At 42.0% G+C, this 19,301-nt stretch overlaps 1 protein-coding gene across 1 annotated transcript; it reads right to left on the bottom strand.

Moving 5' to 3' along the window:
* Window positions 1-882: 882 nt before the first annotated feature.
* On the bottom strand, window positions 883-18,298 carry CA4 (carbonic anhydrase 4). Its single transcript, XM_057407112.1, has 8 exons — window positions 17,888-18,298; window positions 7,243-7,296; window positions 6,621-6,791; window positions 3,806-3,963; window positions 3,076-3,168; window positions 2,746-2,809; window positions 2,109-2,272; window positions 883-1,088 (listed from the first exon to the last, which is right to left on the bottom strand). The coding sequence occupies exons 1-8, from the start codon at window positions 17,943-17,945 to the stop codon at window positions 900-902; spliced, it is 951 nt and encodes a 316-aa protein (XP_057263095.1). The 5' UTR covers window positions 17,946-18,298; the 3' UTR covers window positions 883-899.
* Window positions 18,299-19,301: the final 1,003 nt, after the last annotated feature.

The following is a 19,301-nucleotide window of genomic DNA, read 5'->3' as shown; positions in this document are numbered from 1 at the left end:
AAATGTGGCACTGCAGAGAGGCATTTCTTGCACTGTCCCATTTTATTAGGCAAATGAAAGCTGTAAAGGATCATCAAAGTCTCATGCTTCAAACGCAGTCCTCCAAAGAGAAGGAATTTCCACAGATGTGCAAGGGTTGAGCTTCCTTTTCTCTTTCTAGCACATCATATTGGCCACGGGCATCGCAGAGAAGGATGCTATATTAGGCTGAATAAATAAGCTTAATAGAGAAACCTGAAATCCAGAATCAGCAGATTAGGTGAAAGGAATCCAGTATCCTTATCTAAAAATTAACTTTAGATATTCTGAAGGAAGAAGAGGGGGAAATTGTGTTAGTACAGATGAGATTTGTCCCATATCCTTCACTAGGCAGGATGACAAGATGTTGCTCAATTATGTGTGAGCATTTTTTCTTTCCTCTGTATTGTACCTTCACACAGGACAATGTAGGGATTGTAAGAATTACTCCACATGTTACCGTCTTCCTGGTTTGCAGTGCTGAATGTAAACGTGCTCCAACCAAAATCCTTCATAGGCACTTCAGAGCAGATTCCTCTTGAAGGTCCTCTGTGTAGCTTGTAAAGTGTCCTTCCAGTATTGTGTTAGAGCTGCAGGCTTGCAGATAATCCATCCTAATGTTTTCTTTAAATCTTTCTTTGTTTTAAATTTGAATCTTCATAGCTTTATCTTACAGTTCCTTTGAATTCTTGTGATTTAGTGCAATGGGTTTCACTGTGTGTAAGAGCAGCAGCAGAAGTCCTTGGTTAGTGTCTGGAGGAAGACAAGGTTAAATTCTGTATTGAGATATGATTCATGAGTTGACAGGCTACTTGATGCAAAGAACCAACAACAACAGTAACAACAAAAAAACACAACTCCAAAAATGAGGTAAGAAGTGTTCATTGGGAAAGAGAACTCAGGATGTACGTAAGCATCAGGACCAACATTAAAACCTTAGCAGCAGGCAGGAGCATGCTGGCACTGGACCAGTACACCTTGCGCTCGTTCAGGAGCTGAACAGGCCGGAAGTTTTCAGTCATGTAAGTTGAGTTCCTCCCATCAAAGTGGAGTGTTGAGAACTGAGAAATCTGCAGGCATCAAAGAAAAAGATTGTTAAATCCTCTTTCCATAGAACGCTATAAATCTATAGTGCCTTAGTCTGGTTTTGAACTGTATGGATGCATGAACCTTGCAGGAAACAAGGTGATGGAGGCTACTGCCAGACGTCACCAACACTTGACTTCTTTTAACCTTGGAAATCACGGGCACTTCCTTTCTGTGTGAGCCAAATGCTTTGTCCAGCTCAAGGAGCTGGTTACACCAGTCCTCGTGACGCACATAGTCCTGTCCTTGTCTGTCATATCCCAGTGACACCAAGAGAATTAGGGTTTCTTTCTTTGCCTCAAATTTCTGCCTGTTGCATCATGGTGCTGGCCCAGAGCGAGCAGGTGCTCACTCTTGTGCACTGTGCTCTTCTGGCTGTGTGTGGCTGAGCATTGCTATGTGACTGAAGTGACTATGAGCACACTGCAGGTAGGAACTAAACCACAGCTGCTGGCTGTTGGCCAGGCTGTGCTGGCTGTAGTACTGCTGCGAGTCCACTCCAGGACATCCGAATTTCTTAATCCTGTACTGTATTTTTGAGACAGTCACGATTCAGTCTCCTGTTCCAACCTCTAGGACAAACACGGATTGATTAAAGCTGATGCTGATAGACTCAAAGTTTGCATTTTGAAGTATTCTGTTCTGATATTTACCCCACTAGGAGAAAAGAAGTGGGACTTGGGAGTGAGCAGATGACAGCAGTGGAAGTGCTGCTGCTGAAGCACTCGGCTAGGTGTTTACCTGTGGGATTTCTTTGGCTTTCTTTTCACATCGTCATTTCCCCTTCCTTCCCCTTTCCTGCCATTTTTTGAGGGATGATTTAATAGGGTCAAAAAGCTGTCACGAGGGACTACGTTTTGGCTAATGTCAAGCACGTGTGTGTGTGTCATAGGAAGAAAGCAGTGGAGCAGCTAACAAGTCTGGGTTAAATTGTGTGACTGAGCAGGCAGCCAAAGGGCAACCAACCATCAGCAGATCTTCCAGGCTACCCTTCTGTGCCTTACCTGAGAAACACTGAGCTCAACTGGCTTCTCAAATATGGTCCAGATGACACCCTCATAGCAGTCAGGAGTGGTGAGGGAGCCCTCATACCGATAGTACCTGCCAAGGTCTTTCTCAGGTGGGAGAAGAGAGCTCAGTGGCAAAGGGTCCATCTGTGCCGTTTGCCCTAGACAAACCACATGGAAATGTCTCTTGTAACAAGCACAGCTCCGGCTGTTGTTCATCTTTGTCTTCACCTGTGGCTGGCACTTACGGCTGCGTAAAGCCCCATCCCCACACGTGCTCCCCACGAGACCAGGGGCAGCCGCACCGAGCTGAAATCCCCGAGTGCCCGCTGCAGGAGCACATCTCACACACAGCTCTGTCAGCACTCTGCGTGATTCGCTTCTCACTTTGTTTCCTTCTGCAGAAGCAGGAGGACTCATTCTGGCCCAGTGCGGGGAGGGGGGGTGGTTCTTCACTGCAAACATGGAGAAAGAGATTTTCTCCATCTGTGATGCTCTGAGTGCTTGACAAACTTCTATCTTTTGGCTGTGACTTTCAAGTAGCAATATCTACTGTAGGTATGACAGGATTGGACCATGAACTGCTCAAAATAAATACCTGTTGTGTTTTGACCAACAAACAGAAGTGTCTTACCTTTGTATTTAATATTCTCTAATTCATTTACTAGAGTTTCATAGTTTTTATTTTCTTCTTCAACCTGAAATGGAAATATGTTGATTCCAAATCACGCATTTCTCAACAACTGGTTGCTTTGAATTGTGAATAAGACAGAAAAGAACCATGAAGCTGAAAGATAACAGCAAGATGAATGCAGAAAAGGGTAAAGGAATTAAGTGCTTGTCCTAAATGCCTGCAGAAGATAGAGAGACCAAGGTTTTGGATTACCATAACGTTAACACAATTGATGACTCAGCCAAATCGCTGGTGTATTTGAGATGGGCAATTACAAAACTGGCGACATACCTTTACAAAGAAGGCCAGCACAGCCACACCATCCTCGGTTTTCTTCGCTTCTGTTACATCCGCAACATCTTCTCGTATGTGGACAATATGAAGCTGTAACCCAACAGTAAAGGCCATTTATTGTTCATTTTCCTCTACAGTTCAGTGGTGGAAAGGCAGCCTGGCTGCTTCTTTGCACCTGTGCTGCAGCAGGGCCCAAGCTGCTTGGCTGGTCACAGGCTCAAAGTCCTTGGCCTGAGGCAGGAGCTAGCAGTAAATGTAATTTGAAGCCAGCATTCATCAACAATGGCTTCATGGATTTTTACATCGTGGTTTGAAAGGGGGTCATTTTCTTCCACTAATCCATGTGTATCAGCACTGGCACTTTGTCTTGCCTCGAAGAGAATATATTTTTTTGGTTGCACAGGTCAACTCATGGCTGCAGTCCCAGAAATTAATATATAATCTGGATAAGCAGCCTGAGAGTGTAATCAGACTGTATAGACTTTGAAATGTTTCTCCTCCCAAAAGGCAATATAACTCCAGATTTATCATGTGTCCTGTGCCTTTGCTATGCAAAAGTAGCGTGAGTCCTGATGTTGTCACTTGTTTAGCAAACAAGGTGTCCTCAGTTCTTTATTTCTACTGTTGGGGTTTCATAGGAGAGCTAGCCAATGGTTTTTGTGCACCAGTATCTTACATAGCCAAAGTTCTTGAGTAAAAGCAACAATCCAAAACCAGTCTCACCTACCTCCATGGCTTGTTTTTCTCCATCTATGCTGTGCTCTGACCCAGGAAGGTATCGCTGCACACTGGGGGCTCCCCAGTGCAAATGAAATTCTATCGCCTTGTATTTTCTTCCCAGACCTCCACCTCCAATTTTAGGGGATGTGCTTAATGTTACTTTAACTGGGGAAAACAAATAAGTTGTTAAAAAAAACCCAAAGAGATCATACATTAATAGTACAGGAGAGTAGAGGGATGTATGATCTTGAGATTCAAACGTCTCCTGAAGTCCTGAGTGCACCAGAAGCTGAGCACTGACAAAAGGCTGGCTGAGATTAATTTGAGATGAAAAGGAGAAATATCATAGTCCACTTCCCAGTAACATGCAACAGCATTTGGGCATCCCTTTATAGCATAGGACTTGGAGCTTCTGTTCCCACTTCTACCTAGGATTAGCCCTGTGGACTTGAATGACCCGTGTAGAGCCTTACTTGCTGGAGAGCTGAGCTACCCATTACTTCATTTGAATAAATACAATAAATTTGATGATACTTGTTTCCCTTTATAAAATGGAGGAAAAGGACAGAGAGCTTCTTTGGGTTGTTCCAGGGGAAGGGATTTGTAGGATTTTACAGCATCCTTTGGCATATCCTTTGGCATATATCATCAGCTAATCGCATTTGGAAGAAACCAGGGTAATGGACTGTCTTTGCTTGATTGCACTGAGGGGATTTGTAGGGATTTGTTCACTGTCATTATAACCCCAGGAGTAAGAACTACTCAGACCTTTCAGAAGACCCTATATTCTTTCATTTTATTGTCTAGGGGAACACCCTATGTCAAAGTATTCTTAAAAGTCATCTTGACCATGGTTTATTTGATTTTTAAGCATCTTCTTATCTTCTATTGTCTGCACTGTAACATTTGTTCTAGTCAAGGTTTAAAGATACTCTCATCTATTTTAGAGTAGTGTTGCAACTTCAGCCTAAGCATCTAAGTCATTACATCTATTTGATGTAATGCTTGATCTGTTGTTAACAGCAAAACACATTTTCTTAGGAGCTAATTTTCTAGTTATAAATTGCCATCACTTCGTGCGCTTGCGACATTTGTGATGTATTTTGTAATGTTTAGACTTTTACATTAAGCACAGTACTTCTCTTTCCATAGGAAAGACTGCTTTAACCTGGATCGAAGCCCCAGAGATTTCATTTCTGTTCTGAATTCCAAATGAACTGGAAGCCTGTGTGAGTCAGTTTTCTTTTTTATCTGTAAATGGATGAGTAACATATCTTTGTGGGCTTTGTTTATTTAGATTGTAGACCTTGGAGACACTGACCTTTGCTGTCTGCACATCACAGACCATAATGGTAGTCTAATCTCACGCAGAGCTTCTAATTGCAGCTGTAGTTTAAGCAATAGCAATTCCAGTTTTGTACTCATTTTAGCACAGGAATTGGTTGCCCTCAAAAGGAAGAAATTTTAAAAGCCCAGACTGAAAAACTAATTCTTTTGCATGGCTGTAAAAGACGAGAGATCTGACCCATCCTTATGAATGCGAAGTGTTGTGTGAAAGAGATTTCTATGCACAGCCACTGTAATGGGGAGATTCTAGAATATCATTCTATAATGGAAAAGCCACTAACCCATACACTAGTGAAAAGTCAAGATATGTATTTTTCTTATGGTCTGTCAAACTACTGATGTTTTAAACTAGAATCTCTGGCCCTGAAAACCTACCCAGCTCTTTGCCTTCTTCCCTTTCTATTTTATAATAAGGAAATATTTGCCATTTGCAGCTTTCCATTTTAGGGATTTAGCAGTTAAAAACCCCAAACCATCAAAGATCATAAGAACACTTATAGAACCATAGAATCCCAGAATCCCAGACTGATTTGGGTTGAGAGAGACCTTAAAGCTCATCCAGTTCCCACTCCCTGCCCCGGGCAGGGACACCTTCCACTAGGCTAGGTAGCTCCAAGCCCGTCCAACCTGGCCTTAAACATTTCCAGGATGGGGCACAGGTAGATGTTATATATAGATAATGTTAAAAAGGAAAAAAAAAAAGGATAACAGATTTATTTCTAAAGTTAAAGCAATTTAGTATAATATTGTTGAAGTGCCATCATTAGTATTGCTTTTACTGAAGAGAAGTGGAGGAAGTAAAACAGCTCTAAATCACTGTTCACTGATTCACTGTTTACTGATATGCTGTTCACTGAATCACTGTTTACTGAATCAGCAAGGAGCTGATCAGCAAACTCCCATTGGATTACTTCTGAGTGCAGAGAAAATGGGGTGAAATCTAAGGAGATTTGAGCTCGTTATTAAAGACCTAGCAGGACACACATGTTGCGAGCCACTAGTTGAATGGCCTTCCCAGATCGTGTTCTTCAGCAGAGCTCTCCTTTGTGTGGAAGCAAGGGTCAAACAGGTCAAGCACAGAAATGAAACCTATAGCATTCAGTAGAAACCTCTGCCAAACCCGTTGTCCTGAACCCCTACACCTACCCACCTCTGTTCCTAGAGGTTGTTTGATTTAGAGGTTCCCTAAACATCTTGAATTCTGTTTCTGCACATGCACAGAGCCGCTTTCTGCTGAGATACTCAAGGACCATGTCCGGAACCCCAAAAACTAGGTAATTCCCACAAAGTTCCCAGAAAGCCTTGGATCAGAAGGTATTCTGAATGTTTAACTTCTGAAATACAGGGGTGCTCTCTTAATTCGGCTTACTTGCTTCTAAGTAGCAGTAGTTATATCTAACCTTGCCCACGGTGAACGCATGGTCCCAAGAAGAGGAACAAATAAATCCCATAACAACATATTTGACAGTACTTGCCTGTATGTCCATTGTTTTCTATGTTCCATTTCGAAGACCCCTTCACATCATACCCTTCAAAATTCAGTGGCTTAAGGTTTTTGTCATAGGTGACATTTTTGGTGACAATATTGACAGGTGACTGTTTGTTCCCTTTGCAGACGGCATCTGTTAGATACCATTCTTGAGGAGCTGTGTAAGGATGAAGAAAAGAATTTCTTTCTGTAGACAGCAAATCCTTGATAACCCCAAATCACCCAACAGTCAATTTGTTCTTGCTTGGGAAATTGGGAACATCTTTGAAGAAAAGGTCTTTGTATGTTGGAATGCAATCCAGCACCTTTCTTAGCATGTTATTTTTGTGGATTTAAAATACTCATAGGTCATAGGGTTTTAAAATAGAAATACTTTGTAGCATCATCCGTGGTTGAAACAAAATTAATATTTAGCCCAAAACACCGCTATCTTCAAAATGCCATTCTTTAGGAACCCTCTATAGCACTTACATTTACATTTAACATGATCATGCAGCGTTAAATGAGGAGTTGCGTGAATTTTTGCATTATTTCTATCAAGAAGCCCTTTGCAAAAGAGAAGAATCCAAGCACTAACGGGACTGGGAAAATGAACTGTTGAGCAGTACCTTCGCAGGATGGCTGTGCGCACTTCTGTGACTGATAGCACCAGTGGTGTCCAACTACAAAGAAAATAGAACCATCAGGTGTTAAAAATCAGATGAATGGAAAGCTGCAGATGGGAATGGATTTGTAACTTGTGATGCTGACACAGTGATGACCGGGCACACAGCTTTGACAATGTCTTGGTATTGTCTGCCCGATTCTATTAGAGAAAGATGTTTCATTTCATAAATACATAACCAATGGCTGGTAAGAGGTGAGTGCTCCAGCTGGAAAGACATCTTCAGTTGCTAGAGATTTCTTAGCAGTATGAAGCACACCATCCGGTGAGTCTAGCTGGGTTTTAGCATCAAATAATCCAGATGAAAGCATCAGAATCCTGCAGTGAGTAGCTCTGGCCTCTCTCTGGATCTCCTGTCTTTAATGCATCAGTGTATACCTGTTAGTATTCCTTCCAAAAACTAGCAGGAAGTGTTAGAACGCTATCTAGGTTGCAGTTCTGAATAATGTGGGTTTGAAACCTTGGCTTTGGTAGCTCCTTGAGCCAAAAGTTCCACATCTGAATATATGCAGTGTTAAATAAATTTCCTTACATCAGCTCTGCACTTGCCATCCTTCCGCATACTTGTAAATTCACGTATGCAGGATGACTTCCCTCACTGTTCCAGAAACTATTTTAAAAACGACTTGGTGCAATAAGGAATTTTGGGGAATGCAGGGTCTCATTTCCCAAAAGACATGAAGAATCTTTAATTCAGCTGAGCTGTGATCCCACACTGATGCCTGCAGAATTCTTCAATAGAACATCTTAATCTTACTTCTTCATTGTCAGAAGAAAAGGAAATTCAGAGGAAGAGCTGATTTAACTGAAGTATCTGGTCAGGAAAGTAAGGACTATTAGATCTATGCTTCAGTGGCTGTTCATGACAGTTACAACGTTTAAACGGACTTTAACAGGAGCAGTCCTCTTTTCTGTTTAATCCATAACAATTCAAAACCTCTTTTAATCATGATTAATACTACAGATTCTGTTGGCCTATGGTTTGTGAATTATAGACATTTTAACCAATGGCTAATCAATTCTAGGGGTTATTATGGAGAAGACCTGTCATTTGATTGCTAATTGCCATAATTTGTGATCTTTTATAACACATCTGCTGGAAGGTTCATAACTGCTTCTAACGCCTTCATATCAGTAGCACGGCAATACCATCCATCTGGTCAGTATTCAGCAGCTATAAGTAGATAGCAAATGTGACTAGCTTTAACATCTGAGGGACACTTGGGTGAGCTTGTAGCCTGAATATAATATATTAAATATATAAAATTAATATATCTAATATAATATTAAATTTAATTTCTATTTTTACTCTTTTAATATTTTAATTCTAAATAAATATACAAAATAATACTGTTTCAGTTCATCTCTCACAAAAATTTATGCTGAAAACTCTGAATAATGTTGACTCTTTCTGGTTTAGCAAACATTTAGCACTACTGAGAAGAAAGGTAAAGAGCATCGCTACATTTGTGATGTAAGTGCACTGATTTCTACGTTGTTGGGCCATTAATGTTTTGTAATGACCAGAAAACTGGTTTTGACAAGGATTTAGTTTTTGACTCACTTCTAAACACACTCAAAACTCAGCCTTCGGACCTGCCATTTCTCAAATGGATTGTTGCATTTTGTCAGGCCTGGGTACACAAGACAGAGGCCAGACCTCCAGCAGCACGGAGCGGAGCGGTTTCTCATCTCCACTGGGGAACGACCACAAGTTCCAAGCACAGAATGTCACCAAGTCACTGTTCTAATCCATAAATGCCTAACAAATGCCAGGTAAGCCAATCTTCACAGCGCTTGGTTCTGTTTCATACGTGTTAGTGTTTGCATGGGTGAATGACTACAGACATGTTTTTGGCAACTGCTCTAGACGAGTGGTCAGTGTGTGCTTTAACAATAGCTGCACCAGCACCCTGTGATTGGGAGTGCTCTTTCTTTGTGAGTTATATGTGCATGAACCTTCAGGAACAAAAGTGCTGCTCTGCAGGAGCAACCTGGATGCAAATATTGGAAGGTGGTCGCATATATGCAGCATGAGAGGAGAGTTACCAGCAAAGATCTGGTCTCAAAGTCGCTGGGGTGTGAGTTAAACCAGGAACGAAAGTCCTCAGGTGAGGAATCAAGGTCGATGGAGGTATTCTGGTCTGTTTACTATAACTTCTTGGAACAAGGTCTGCTGTTCTGGGCTTGTACAGTGCCTTGCACAATGGGAGTGTGATCGTGACTTAGACATCAAAGCATTACTGTAATGCAAATCAGATTTCCCGGTCAATATGATTCACAGTTAGGAGTAAGTGCAACGAGTTCATTGGGTGCAAGGTTGTGGAGCTCTTGGACCATGACCACAGAACCCTGAAAATCAAAGACAACCACAGGAACCACCGAGGGAAGGTAAATACCACCAAATCACATTGTTAGTGGTCCTGACGTGGTGTCTCTGTACCAGAGGAATGAAATGGAAGTGGGTTATGGAGCCTTTCATTGCTGTGTCTGGGTCCAGCCCTTCTCAAACAAAGCAAAGCTGACTTTTTACTAGCTGGTAGGTGTTCAGCAGGCTCATGCCTCAGGAGACTGAAGCATAACCACGCTCAAAATGCTTCAGCCTGAACGGCAAGACGATGGGGAGAAAGAGTTTAAAAAATTAAAGATAAAGAATCCAGCCTTCAGGTGGCCGCTGCTGCCTTGCACCCAGCACTGGGAGTATTCTTCCCTTCTGTCAAATGCAGCATGCACCCAATGATTGATGTCTGATCTCCGTGAGCTTCCTGCAAAGTTCCTAATGTCTACAAACTAACAAAAATGAAGTGTTTTTCTATCAAGCACTTACCACAGTTGTGGTTTAGAAGGTGGGATGGTATCAGTGAAGTAGAACAGGTTATAAATTCAGCAGTTCATAAGAAAAAGGCTAAATTTTAATAAGTGAGCTAATTAAACATTGCAGAATGCAAACAATGGTTTAATGTTCATTGGGGATGGGATTTTTCTTCTGATTGGTGGTAATATAACATTAGAGAGCAGGATCTTCTCTGCAGATGCTGCTCAGGAGGAATCAAACTGTTTCACTTGCAAAGATTTGGATTTGTTTGAGTCAGGTGCGATTCCTCCGTGCATATAGAGAGCTTGTATTTACAGTGCTCCTTTTCCCCCCCTGGGCTTTATGGCTTTATTTCTGAAGCACGAAGGAAAGGTACTTGTCACATCCAGTCAGTTGTCTGTGGTCTTAGGCATGATTATGCCCTAAGGTATGTTGTCTAGTCTAGTTTTAATTGTCTGAGCGGCTCCTACCACTTCCCTTAGGAGACTTCTCCACAGTCTATTAGCCTCCACTGTCAGGAAATGCTTCCTGTTGAATAGCTTATATTTTCCACTTGCTTATCTGCATCCCATCGCTCCTAGAAATATCACTGAACCACCCTAAGCAATTCTTTTCCCTCCTTGATGTTTACAGCGTTCAAATATTTCCTTCATAATCTGTAATTTCTGTTCTTCCTTCATCCATCCTCTGCCCCACCTCTTGATATGCCCTTCACCTTTCCACCGTTTCCACCCCAGAGCTCCTCATCTCTCTTTCTCTGAAACCCGTTTCTTACGGGGACCCTGCACATCTCTGATCCCACCCTGCAGTCCTCTCACCTGGCTGTTCTTCCCATCAAACCTCAGCTCCCCCATTCTTTTTCCTGTTGTTTCTTTTATTGCCTGGAAAAAAAGCAGCAGAAAGGGGAGGGGTTTGTGGTTTGAGGTTTTTTGTTCAGTCTGTAGTTGAGTTGCTGAAACCACTGCTGTGATATGAGCTGCCCTGGAGAGTTTCATAGCTTACTCCTTGCTGGTATGTGTGAATCGAGCCATGAGCATTCATACCTTGCTCAGCATAGTATTAGATACTAGACAAGAGTTCCAAAAGCTCCTTGCCTAATTGGCATTAAATAGAGACATTTGCACTGTTGTTACTATTGGAAGTAATATAATTCAGTATATATGTGTATATATATATACCTGGCCTTAACAATTGCTATATTATCAACTGTATCTGGCTATGAAATCAAGAACCCATAATACAATGTAAGTGGTGATGCACCTTGACTTTACTGGGGTTTAGTTTAGAGTAGGGCTGAACTAGGCTGAAGGCCTCCTCTTCCTTCCCAAGGTTCAAGACAGTTAAATTTAGGGAGTCTCTCTTGGCAAGTAAGCAGTCCTACTTATCTCTGTTTCTTCCTTGTCAAATTTACAACTGGTTTCCTGACCAAAGCTGGTTTTTAGCACCAGAATAGCTGGAAAACAATGCTATTACGTCTTGTTTTCATTTTATTGTGAATGTTTTCAATTGTTTTAGCTATCAAGCCTAGCTCGGGAACTTGAGGCAAAAGAATTCCTTCAGCTGAGAACTCCCTCTTCTGTTCACTTACGCAGCTGGATGGAGGACAGTGCTTCTGGCTGGAAGCCAGGCTGTTGGCAATTTGCCGATGTGCTATTGTGTGATCTAGGAAAAGACCCTTAAGCCTTTTTGGATCATGGTTACATTGCCTGAATTCCATAAAAGTTCCTAAATCTTCTTTGTCCTACTTGTTCCCCGCTTACTGCCCTACTTGGACCTACTGAGTTGCTGCTTGGAAGCCCTCATCTCCGACTCGGTGCCATTGGACAGGTTGTACTCAGGCTAGCTGAAAATTGCCCTTTTTATTTGTCCATTTACACACAAAAACTTACTGAACCAGGTTTTGTCCTGCCCAATAAAGCGGTTCAAAACATATTGATTTTGTATGTTGATGGTTAGCTGTTTTTATTAACTATATTTAATCTCCTGAAGTGTGAATGACCTTTATGCCGCTAATAGCCTGAAGTAGAGGCAGTAAGAATATACTCTGTTACGTTTTACTGACAACCCCTTCTCTGTCCCTGACTGCCTCCTTTGTTTGTCCCTTTAGATCTCTTGTCACCCTCTTTCAGCCATGTCCTCACTGACAATCCATTGTTTTCTGAGGCACACAGCTGATAGCGCTCCCGCTGCACTGCTGCTTTTCAGAAAGCCCAGGCTGCCCCGAATGCCATAGCTCTCATTACAGCTCTACTGCCCACCCGTTTCCAATCCACCCCAAAAATCCCCTGTAACCACTGGCTCTGCAGCCTGGCCTTTTCTATGAAAATGGCAAAACCTACTTTTGCTTGTGGTATATTTTTAGCTTCAGTTTGTGTTGGGTTCACTCTATTTTTAGCTTGCTGTGTAAAACTTACTATCTTTAGTACAAAAGACAAAGCAACATCAAAACAAGTGGGCTCTGTCTTTCTAATTGAGCTTGCTGAACACAATGAACATATATACATAAAAGTCTATTTATATGTTCTTAAGTATTATGCATCCTCAGGAAGTCCTGATCAACTACTTTGATAGGCGAATGCAGTTCCAAATGTCTGCTTCTGGATTGATGTATCTCAAACCATGTCAAAACAAGTGTTTGTGATCATTCACGTCTCTTCTAGTCACTTTTACCTGGAACTTCTAATAATGACACACATCTGTATGTATTCCAAGGTATTATTGGGAGCTGACCTTGAAAATAAGCTTTATTGCAGGAGTGCAGCATTACAAGTAAACGTACCTGATTAGAGCCCAGTGTTTATAATCTGCACGTGTAGCCATGAATCACATGCTGAATTGAGCTCTCTGTAATACATATAAACTGAAGGAAAAACCCAGAGATCGGAGGATTCTAGGTATGCCCTATAAACATTTGCAAACTACTTCCTCTGTGTCAGAGAGTGAGGGAAATGTTCTCAGCTGTGACCTGTGGTACTGTTGTAGCCTCTGTCATATATATGCGTCCTCATAAATTTGCTGTATCAAAGCAGGAAGCTGGCTTTTAATACAAACTGAGTATCCAGGGCTAAGGTGATTTGCTTCTGTGGAGTATTTTGCTTTGCTTTGTTTAATAAGAATAAAATTCAAAAATATTTCTCTTCTTTTTAAGTATTTTTAAAGTGTAATTCACGCTATTTTTGGCTTTCCTTTTGTACTCTTTTGTGCTGGGTTTATGACAACTGATCCTATGGCTGCAAATGCAACTAAAAAGCTAGTAACAGGCCATTAGATATATCGTGCAACATAACAAAGCTTCTCCTGCAATGCCATTAACAGGGAAAAAAGCCTGTTCGCATGGAGACAGGCACCCAGCTGAAGAGCTGGACCTTGCAGCAGGAAAGCACCTTGGCTTGGAAGCTGGAGAAGGACGAGGTGATGCAGCACATTGCAGTTCTGCATGAGCTCAGCTAAACAGTGAGTTAATACAAATTGATGACAGCGGAGTGTACTCACGCTACTCAGGCTGATCCTTAGATGGAGCTTTCGTAATGTGATTGGGTCCACCGTGTACGTGGAAAATTGCCCCCTCACTGCTTGTCACCAAAGCAGGCTGCAAACCAGTGAACAATGATTTTTGAACTTGGGAGCTGTGATATCCTTGGGTGCATCAGCCTTGGTCTGCTCAAGAACCTTGATGCTTGTTGAGGCATCGCACCGATGTATGCTGCCTTAGGCGCAGCATAGAAACACAAAGCAGGGGTCATCTCCCCTGTGGCATCAGCCATTCACCTCTGCACACTATATGCACTCTTCAGTAGTTCAGAAGCCATGCAGGGAGGAGGCACATCTCATGCCCCTGCACTGGATTCATACGTGGTGGAGGTGGGCTTGTAACACAGGTATGTGTAATTCTCTAAGAGGAAGTCAGGATCTGCAGATGAATGGAGATTACAGCAAGATGTGTCTGCACAGTACATTTTCTTCAATAACTTCACATACAGACTAATGTGAAGAGGATTGAGGCATTCCTTGTATGACACAAATTCACCCATTTGTGCAGCTGTATCCGAATGCCACCCCTGGCAGGCTGCAGAAATGTAAGATGTTAAAAACATTTCAAAGCTTATTCCATATATGACTTTAATACTGTCTTTCAGCTGCCTTTCAGGAGTCTTCCAGTGATACACCATGTTGTTTCTTTGCCTGCTGGGCTTGGTTCTGTCCCACAGAATGAAACAGGCAGTTAGAGCTAGCTGAAGAGCTGCTCCCTGTCTCACCTGCTGCTTTGCCACAAGCACTTTGCTGTCTTTTGCTGAATTTTAGTGTCAAAGAGAGAGTGAAATTGTTACAATGCCTTACCACTTTGTGCCGTTATCACAAACTGGGAGAAGAAGTAAGTGTACTCTGAGATTACAGGACTTTCATCTTTAGATATCCTGGGCAAGCACTCTGTCCATTCTTCTCTCAGGCTTAAAACCCCTCCAATTGCAAGACAGTGAATAAACCCCAGCTCACCGTAACTGGCCCTCTTACAGAGTTTGCTTGCTAAAATTTGATTGCAGGATCAGTGTTTAATGGGAAAGGAGAAAAACCTCAGAGTTTCAAAGATATTAAGTACTCAGTGCTGCTACAGGTTCAGCACAGATGATGCAGATAGAAAACTCTGCTACCTGGAGCCTGCTTGTGCAGTTTACACAGCTATATGGAGAGGGGAGAGCACAGAGCAGTGTCAGTGGATGTCTCTTGCTCTCCGTGCACACTCAGCAGCCTGACGAATGTGAGCTCTTGTTTCTTTTGCATACAGTGGATCTGCCAAGGGTGGCATTCACTGGTATGTATGGACGATGGCAGGCAGACTCAGATAAGCCTCTAAATCTATTTCTGCAGCTTGAATTATTACAAGGAAGGAAAAGGAGGAAGCCCAAAGCAAAGTATCCTGCACAAAGATCATAACTTGAGATCAAGCTGAGATAACTGAGGTAACTGCTGTGAGATAATGTCAGTGATAGGTTGTCAGTTATATTTAATCATGTGCCAGATTATGTGGGTGGAGGGAGTGAAATTCAGGCAATCCATAGCTCCTAAAGCACCTATGGATTACTGCCCTTTCTATGTGCTAGGTCTTGCCTTGCAGCTCTTCTTCGTCTTTCTTAAACTGAAAAAGCAACTTTTCATCCTAGAGTGCATCTAAGGAGACCAGCATCCCACTTTTGCCAACCCTAAAATTAATTTGAAATACAACTATGTGTACAGCCTATGCCATTAGAACTGGAAGTGGAAGAAGTTGCAGCATCTTGTTTTACGCTACTTAAGGAGGTACCAGTTATACCTTGTGTCTGAATGGCCCTGAGGAAACATCAGACTGAGAATTGATGCTGACAATGTCAATGTCAGCACGGGGATGTGAATTTTTGGTTTGTGAAAGTTAGAAGTATGTCAGTAAAAATACAGAAAATCGAAGGAATCATGTTCTATCATGCATCAGTCCTTGGAGCAGAAGAGCAGGGACTGTGGGAAAATGCCTTATCATGGCTATGAAAAAGGTTCAAACATGCTGGAGTTCATCCTGTTCCTCTTAAAGAAGGTTTTTATCAGTAACACTTGGAGCTTGCTGTCACCCTACCACAAGGCTTCTAGATGGAGATTTATTACTGTCCTCTGCAACTGTTGTTCTCTGAATGGCCCTAGACTGAATCTGCCATTAAGAAAACCTCTTTCTCAAAAGGTTTGGAATATTGCAGACATTCTGCCTCTCTTCTAATAGCAGTACCAGCGGGTCATTGATCTCTTAAAGGAATCAAGCAAGCCATTTGAGGTGCATCAGTGCAGCTATTAATGGAATATGCTGAGATCCGTATAAGTCAATGGATGAGATGCTGGTCGAGGGTTCAAGCTAGATGGTTTCTCTTCCTGCTGCTGCTTGATCTCTGGGCAGGTGGCTGCAGCAATGTGCCTCAGTTTCCCTTCTATGGAATGGGGATAATGAAGCTTGCTTCCTTATAAAGCCCTGTAAGGACTATCAGTAATAATTTTATCACAGAGGAGCTGTGATAGTGAGACAGATCAAAGCTGAAAGCGATTTGAAAGATAAACAGTTATATTTACTATTTAAGTGCAGTGAATTATGAGGCTGCCCAGATTGGAAAACCAGCCCTGGTGGAGGTCTGTTAGATGAGCTGGTAAGGGGATATTGCTCAAGCTAGCTCTGAGAAGTGACAAGATAGAAACGAAAGGCTTGCTTTCAAACAGGATCCCGTCCAAGTATGACAAAAAATCAGTTAGGCTGATTCGCAAAAGTTGAGGTTTCTTGAAAACTGCTTAGCCTTTAACTCAGCATAATGTATCCTGTGAAACTTCTGCCTCAGGAAAAGGTTTGCATAAGAAGGCTGGGGCGAGAGCCGGTTTCATGCGTATTAATGACTGTGTTGTTTCCTCTGCATTCAGGGGAGAAAGTGGAAATAATCATGGTTGGGGGAAAAAAGCAACAAAAACTTGTTATATCCATTCCTTATCTCACTTCCGTCTGCTCGGGCATTAATTATCACCGCTAATCCAATAAAGCCCATAAAGGATTTCTAAATAAGCCTTTCGAGACCCTGTAATAAATCCCTTCCTAGAGCAGTAAACTGAGCAAAGTGTTAATCAGTCAGTAATCAATAGCAAGCAAACACTAGTTGTGGACTTTGGAAAAGCAAAGGTTCGTTGTGTTTCTGTTTACCTGTCCCCCATGGGGGAAGCCTCTGGGGAGAGAATACCTACAGCATACAGACTGAAGAAGAGGGGAGGTATTTGAACCATCAGGTAGGAACCTGGAAAAGGCAAGCTACAGTGTCATGGGTATGGCAAGTTAATTGAAACCAGAGAAATAGAACATGGAAGGGACCCCCCACCCCTGCTTCCCCAGGGCTGAGGCTGTGCTCCTTAAGGCGCTTTCTGAGCACCTCAGACCGCTGTTACTTTAAGTCTGACAACTGAATCTTGATCTGCTTTAAAACTGTGTCTCTTTAATAGGCTCTTGGTGCAGTGCTTCCCTCTGATACCACTGATAATATTGTATCTCTTTTTTTTCCTTAATGCAGTCTAGTCTATTTTAGTGCAAACAATAGATCCTTCATTACCTTTAGGAACTGCAGTGTTTATCTTTAATTTTGAGGCTGTGTGCTGATATTTACATAGGAAAGGGGATTTAGTCTATGTTATAGCATTGCTGATCAAATAGAAGCATAAAAATACCCTCTGCATTTTTCAATACTAATTATAGACCGTTATTTAATCCAGGCATCGTAAGTGCATAGTGCACTTATGTACATAGTGCACAGGCTGCAAAAATAGATGGATGTGCTGAGCTAATGCAGCAGCAAAGACATGTTGTTCTTTTTCTCTCAGTGGGCAACCGTAAGATTTTCATCTTCTATCATAAACAGCAAAGCAATATGAGCAGAAAACTAAACCAAGCTACTTGAAGGTTTAAGAGGTTCATAGAAGTTTGATTTTTTAAATGTACAGATGTAGTTCACTATAGAGATCAAGTCAAACCTCATTGATTTTTCTTAGAGGAGGAAGGCAACTAGACTCTCTAAAGGTGAAAAAACCCAAACCCACTCGTTCATTCATGAGAAATCTGTGCTTGATATTTTAGCACAAATAATAAAAGGCAGAGAAATAAATGAAACAATCTTCCTTCGACATATAGAAGAATTAGAGAGTCTGTACGCTGTGTACTGATACTCAGAAACAAATCATAAATAAGAGTAACCTTGGTACATGGGGTTAGAAAGAGCAGACAAGGACTTACCTACTGCCTCTGTCTTGAGAAGGTGCAGGGAGAACAGAACAAGGAACAGCAATTCCATTATCTATTTTAAATAGGCTCAGTGTTGAAACCAGAATTGATTAGACTTCTTAGTATGTGATCATATTTCTGCTCTCAGTTTTATACTGGAGTAAGGAGTCCTGGACAGACCTGAAAGCCATAGCCAGGAAGGTGAACTCCTCCCCTTTGTAATTCCTCCAGATTTACCCTGCTCCTGATTTGCCTAAATGTATTCATTTCTACAAAACTAGTGGCAAAAGGAATAAGGTTTTCTAGCACTAAGCAAGTAGCCCGGAGTGAATACCTGATACTCTGCAACCTAGGCACCTTTAGGAACTTCAAATGCTACATTTTTATGTACTGCCAGCTTTTTTCCTGCCAGCCCACAGGACATTTGACTAATGCGTGCTTTAAGGTTACTGTTTGGCTCCAAAAAACTCCAATGAAACAAACAAAACCCCAGCTCCCTCGCCCCCACTCCCTACCCCACCACCCTCCAAACAGCAGCTCAGCGATGGAGGCGATTGGAGACTGGAAAAGGGGACTGCTGTGTGCAGTAACAGGGAATGTTTCTTAGGTGACAAACCAGCACCTTCCTCATATATGCTTTTGCCCTTTGTGAATTAACAGAAAGGACACCTTTTTCTGCTGTTTGCTTGGTTGGTTTGGCTTCTTTTCTCTTTATTTTTTAATGATACTTTAACTTTCCTGCTTCTGATATTATAGTATCATATACAGATATATCTGATATACATCTATATCAGATAAAATAGATATAAATTTTTATAGTTATACATATTATATCTGGTATACAAATTTTTTTCCTGTCACCTTTGCTTTCCTATCTGAATATTTTAATTCCATGTGTATGATTCAGTGGCAATTCAGGCTTCATGTTCCACAAACAAAGGTGTGTACAGGAAAGTGACACTACCGCTTCTTGCTCGTGGTCATAGACACATTTTCATCTTTCCATTTGGGGCTGGGTTTTGACACAGCTGAGGAAAGCAAAGGAGGGAGTGCAGCTTCTTCTTCCCTTTCCCCATGTGCCTCTCCATCCATGGGGGTGCAACCCACGTGCTTGGGTGGGTGCAAGAAGAGGAGGATGCTTGACCCAGTGCTCCCGCATGATGGGCTGGACAGAGTGAAGCAGCATTATGCTGGCTGCATTGAGCCTGCTAAGTCATCCAGCGAGGGCTGAGTTAGGAAGAAGAGCCAAGAAAGTGTTTCTTGCCTTTAGGAAGAGCCGCGGGCTCCCAGGTGAGGAGTATGGCCCTTCTGCTGCTAGTAGTAGGGTCGCACAGGACCGGGACCTGTAATAACAATGGGAAATCTGACAGCTGACTTATGAGCAGGTCTTTTATTCATAAAAAGGATGGCTATAAATAACATTCCA

Source organism: Pezoporus wallicus, unplaced genomic scaffold, assembly GCF_028554395.1.
Source record: "Pezoporus wallicus isolate ANWC-B61680 ecotype Strahan unplaced genomic scaffold, APGP_CSIRO_Pwel_v1 contig_10389, whole genome shotgun sequence".
Taxonomy (NCBI): domain Eukaryota; kingdom Metazoa; phylum Chordata; class Aves; order Psittaciformes; family Psittacidae; genus Pezoporus; species Pezoporus wallicus.
This window is presented reverse-complemented; position numbering and strand designations above follow the sequence as displayed.

Coding starts and splice junctions, on each gene's coding strand:
- CA4 (XM_057407112.1), bottom strand. CDS start 17,945: ATGGAATTGCTGTTCCTTGTTCTGTTCTCCCTGCACCTTCTCAAGACA. Junction 7,297..17,887: donor TCTCAAGACAGAGGCAGTAG/GTAAGTCCTTGT, acceptor TTTTCTTTGTAG/TTGGACACCACTGGTGCTAT. Junction 1,089..2,108: donor TTGAGCTCAGTGTTTCTCAG/GTAAGGCACAGA, acceptor TGATGCCTGCAG/ATTTCTCAGTTCTCAACACT.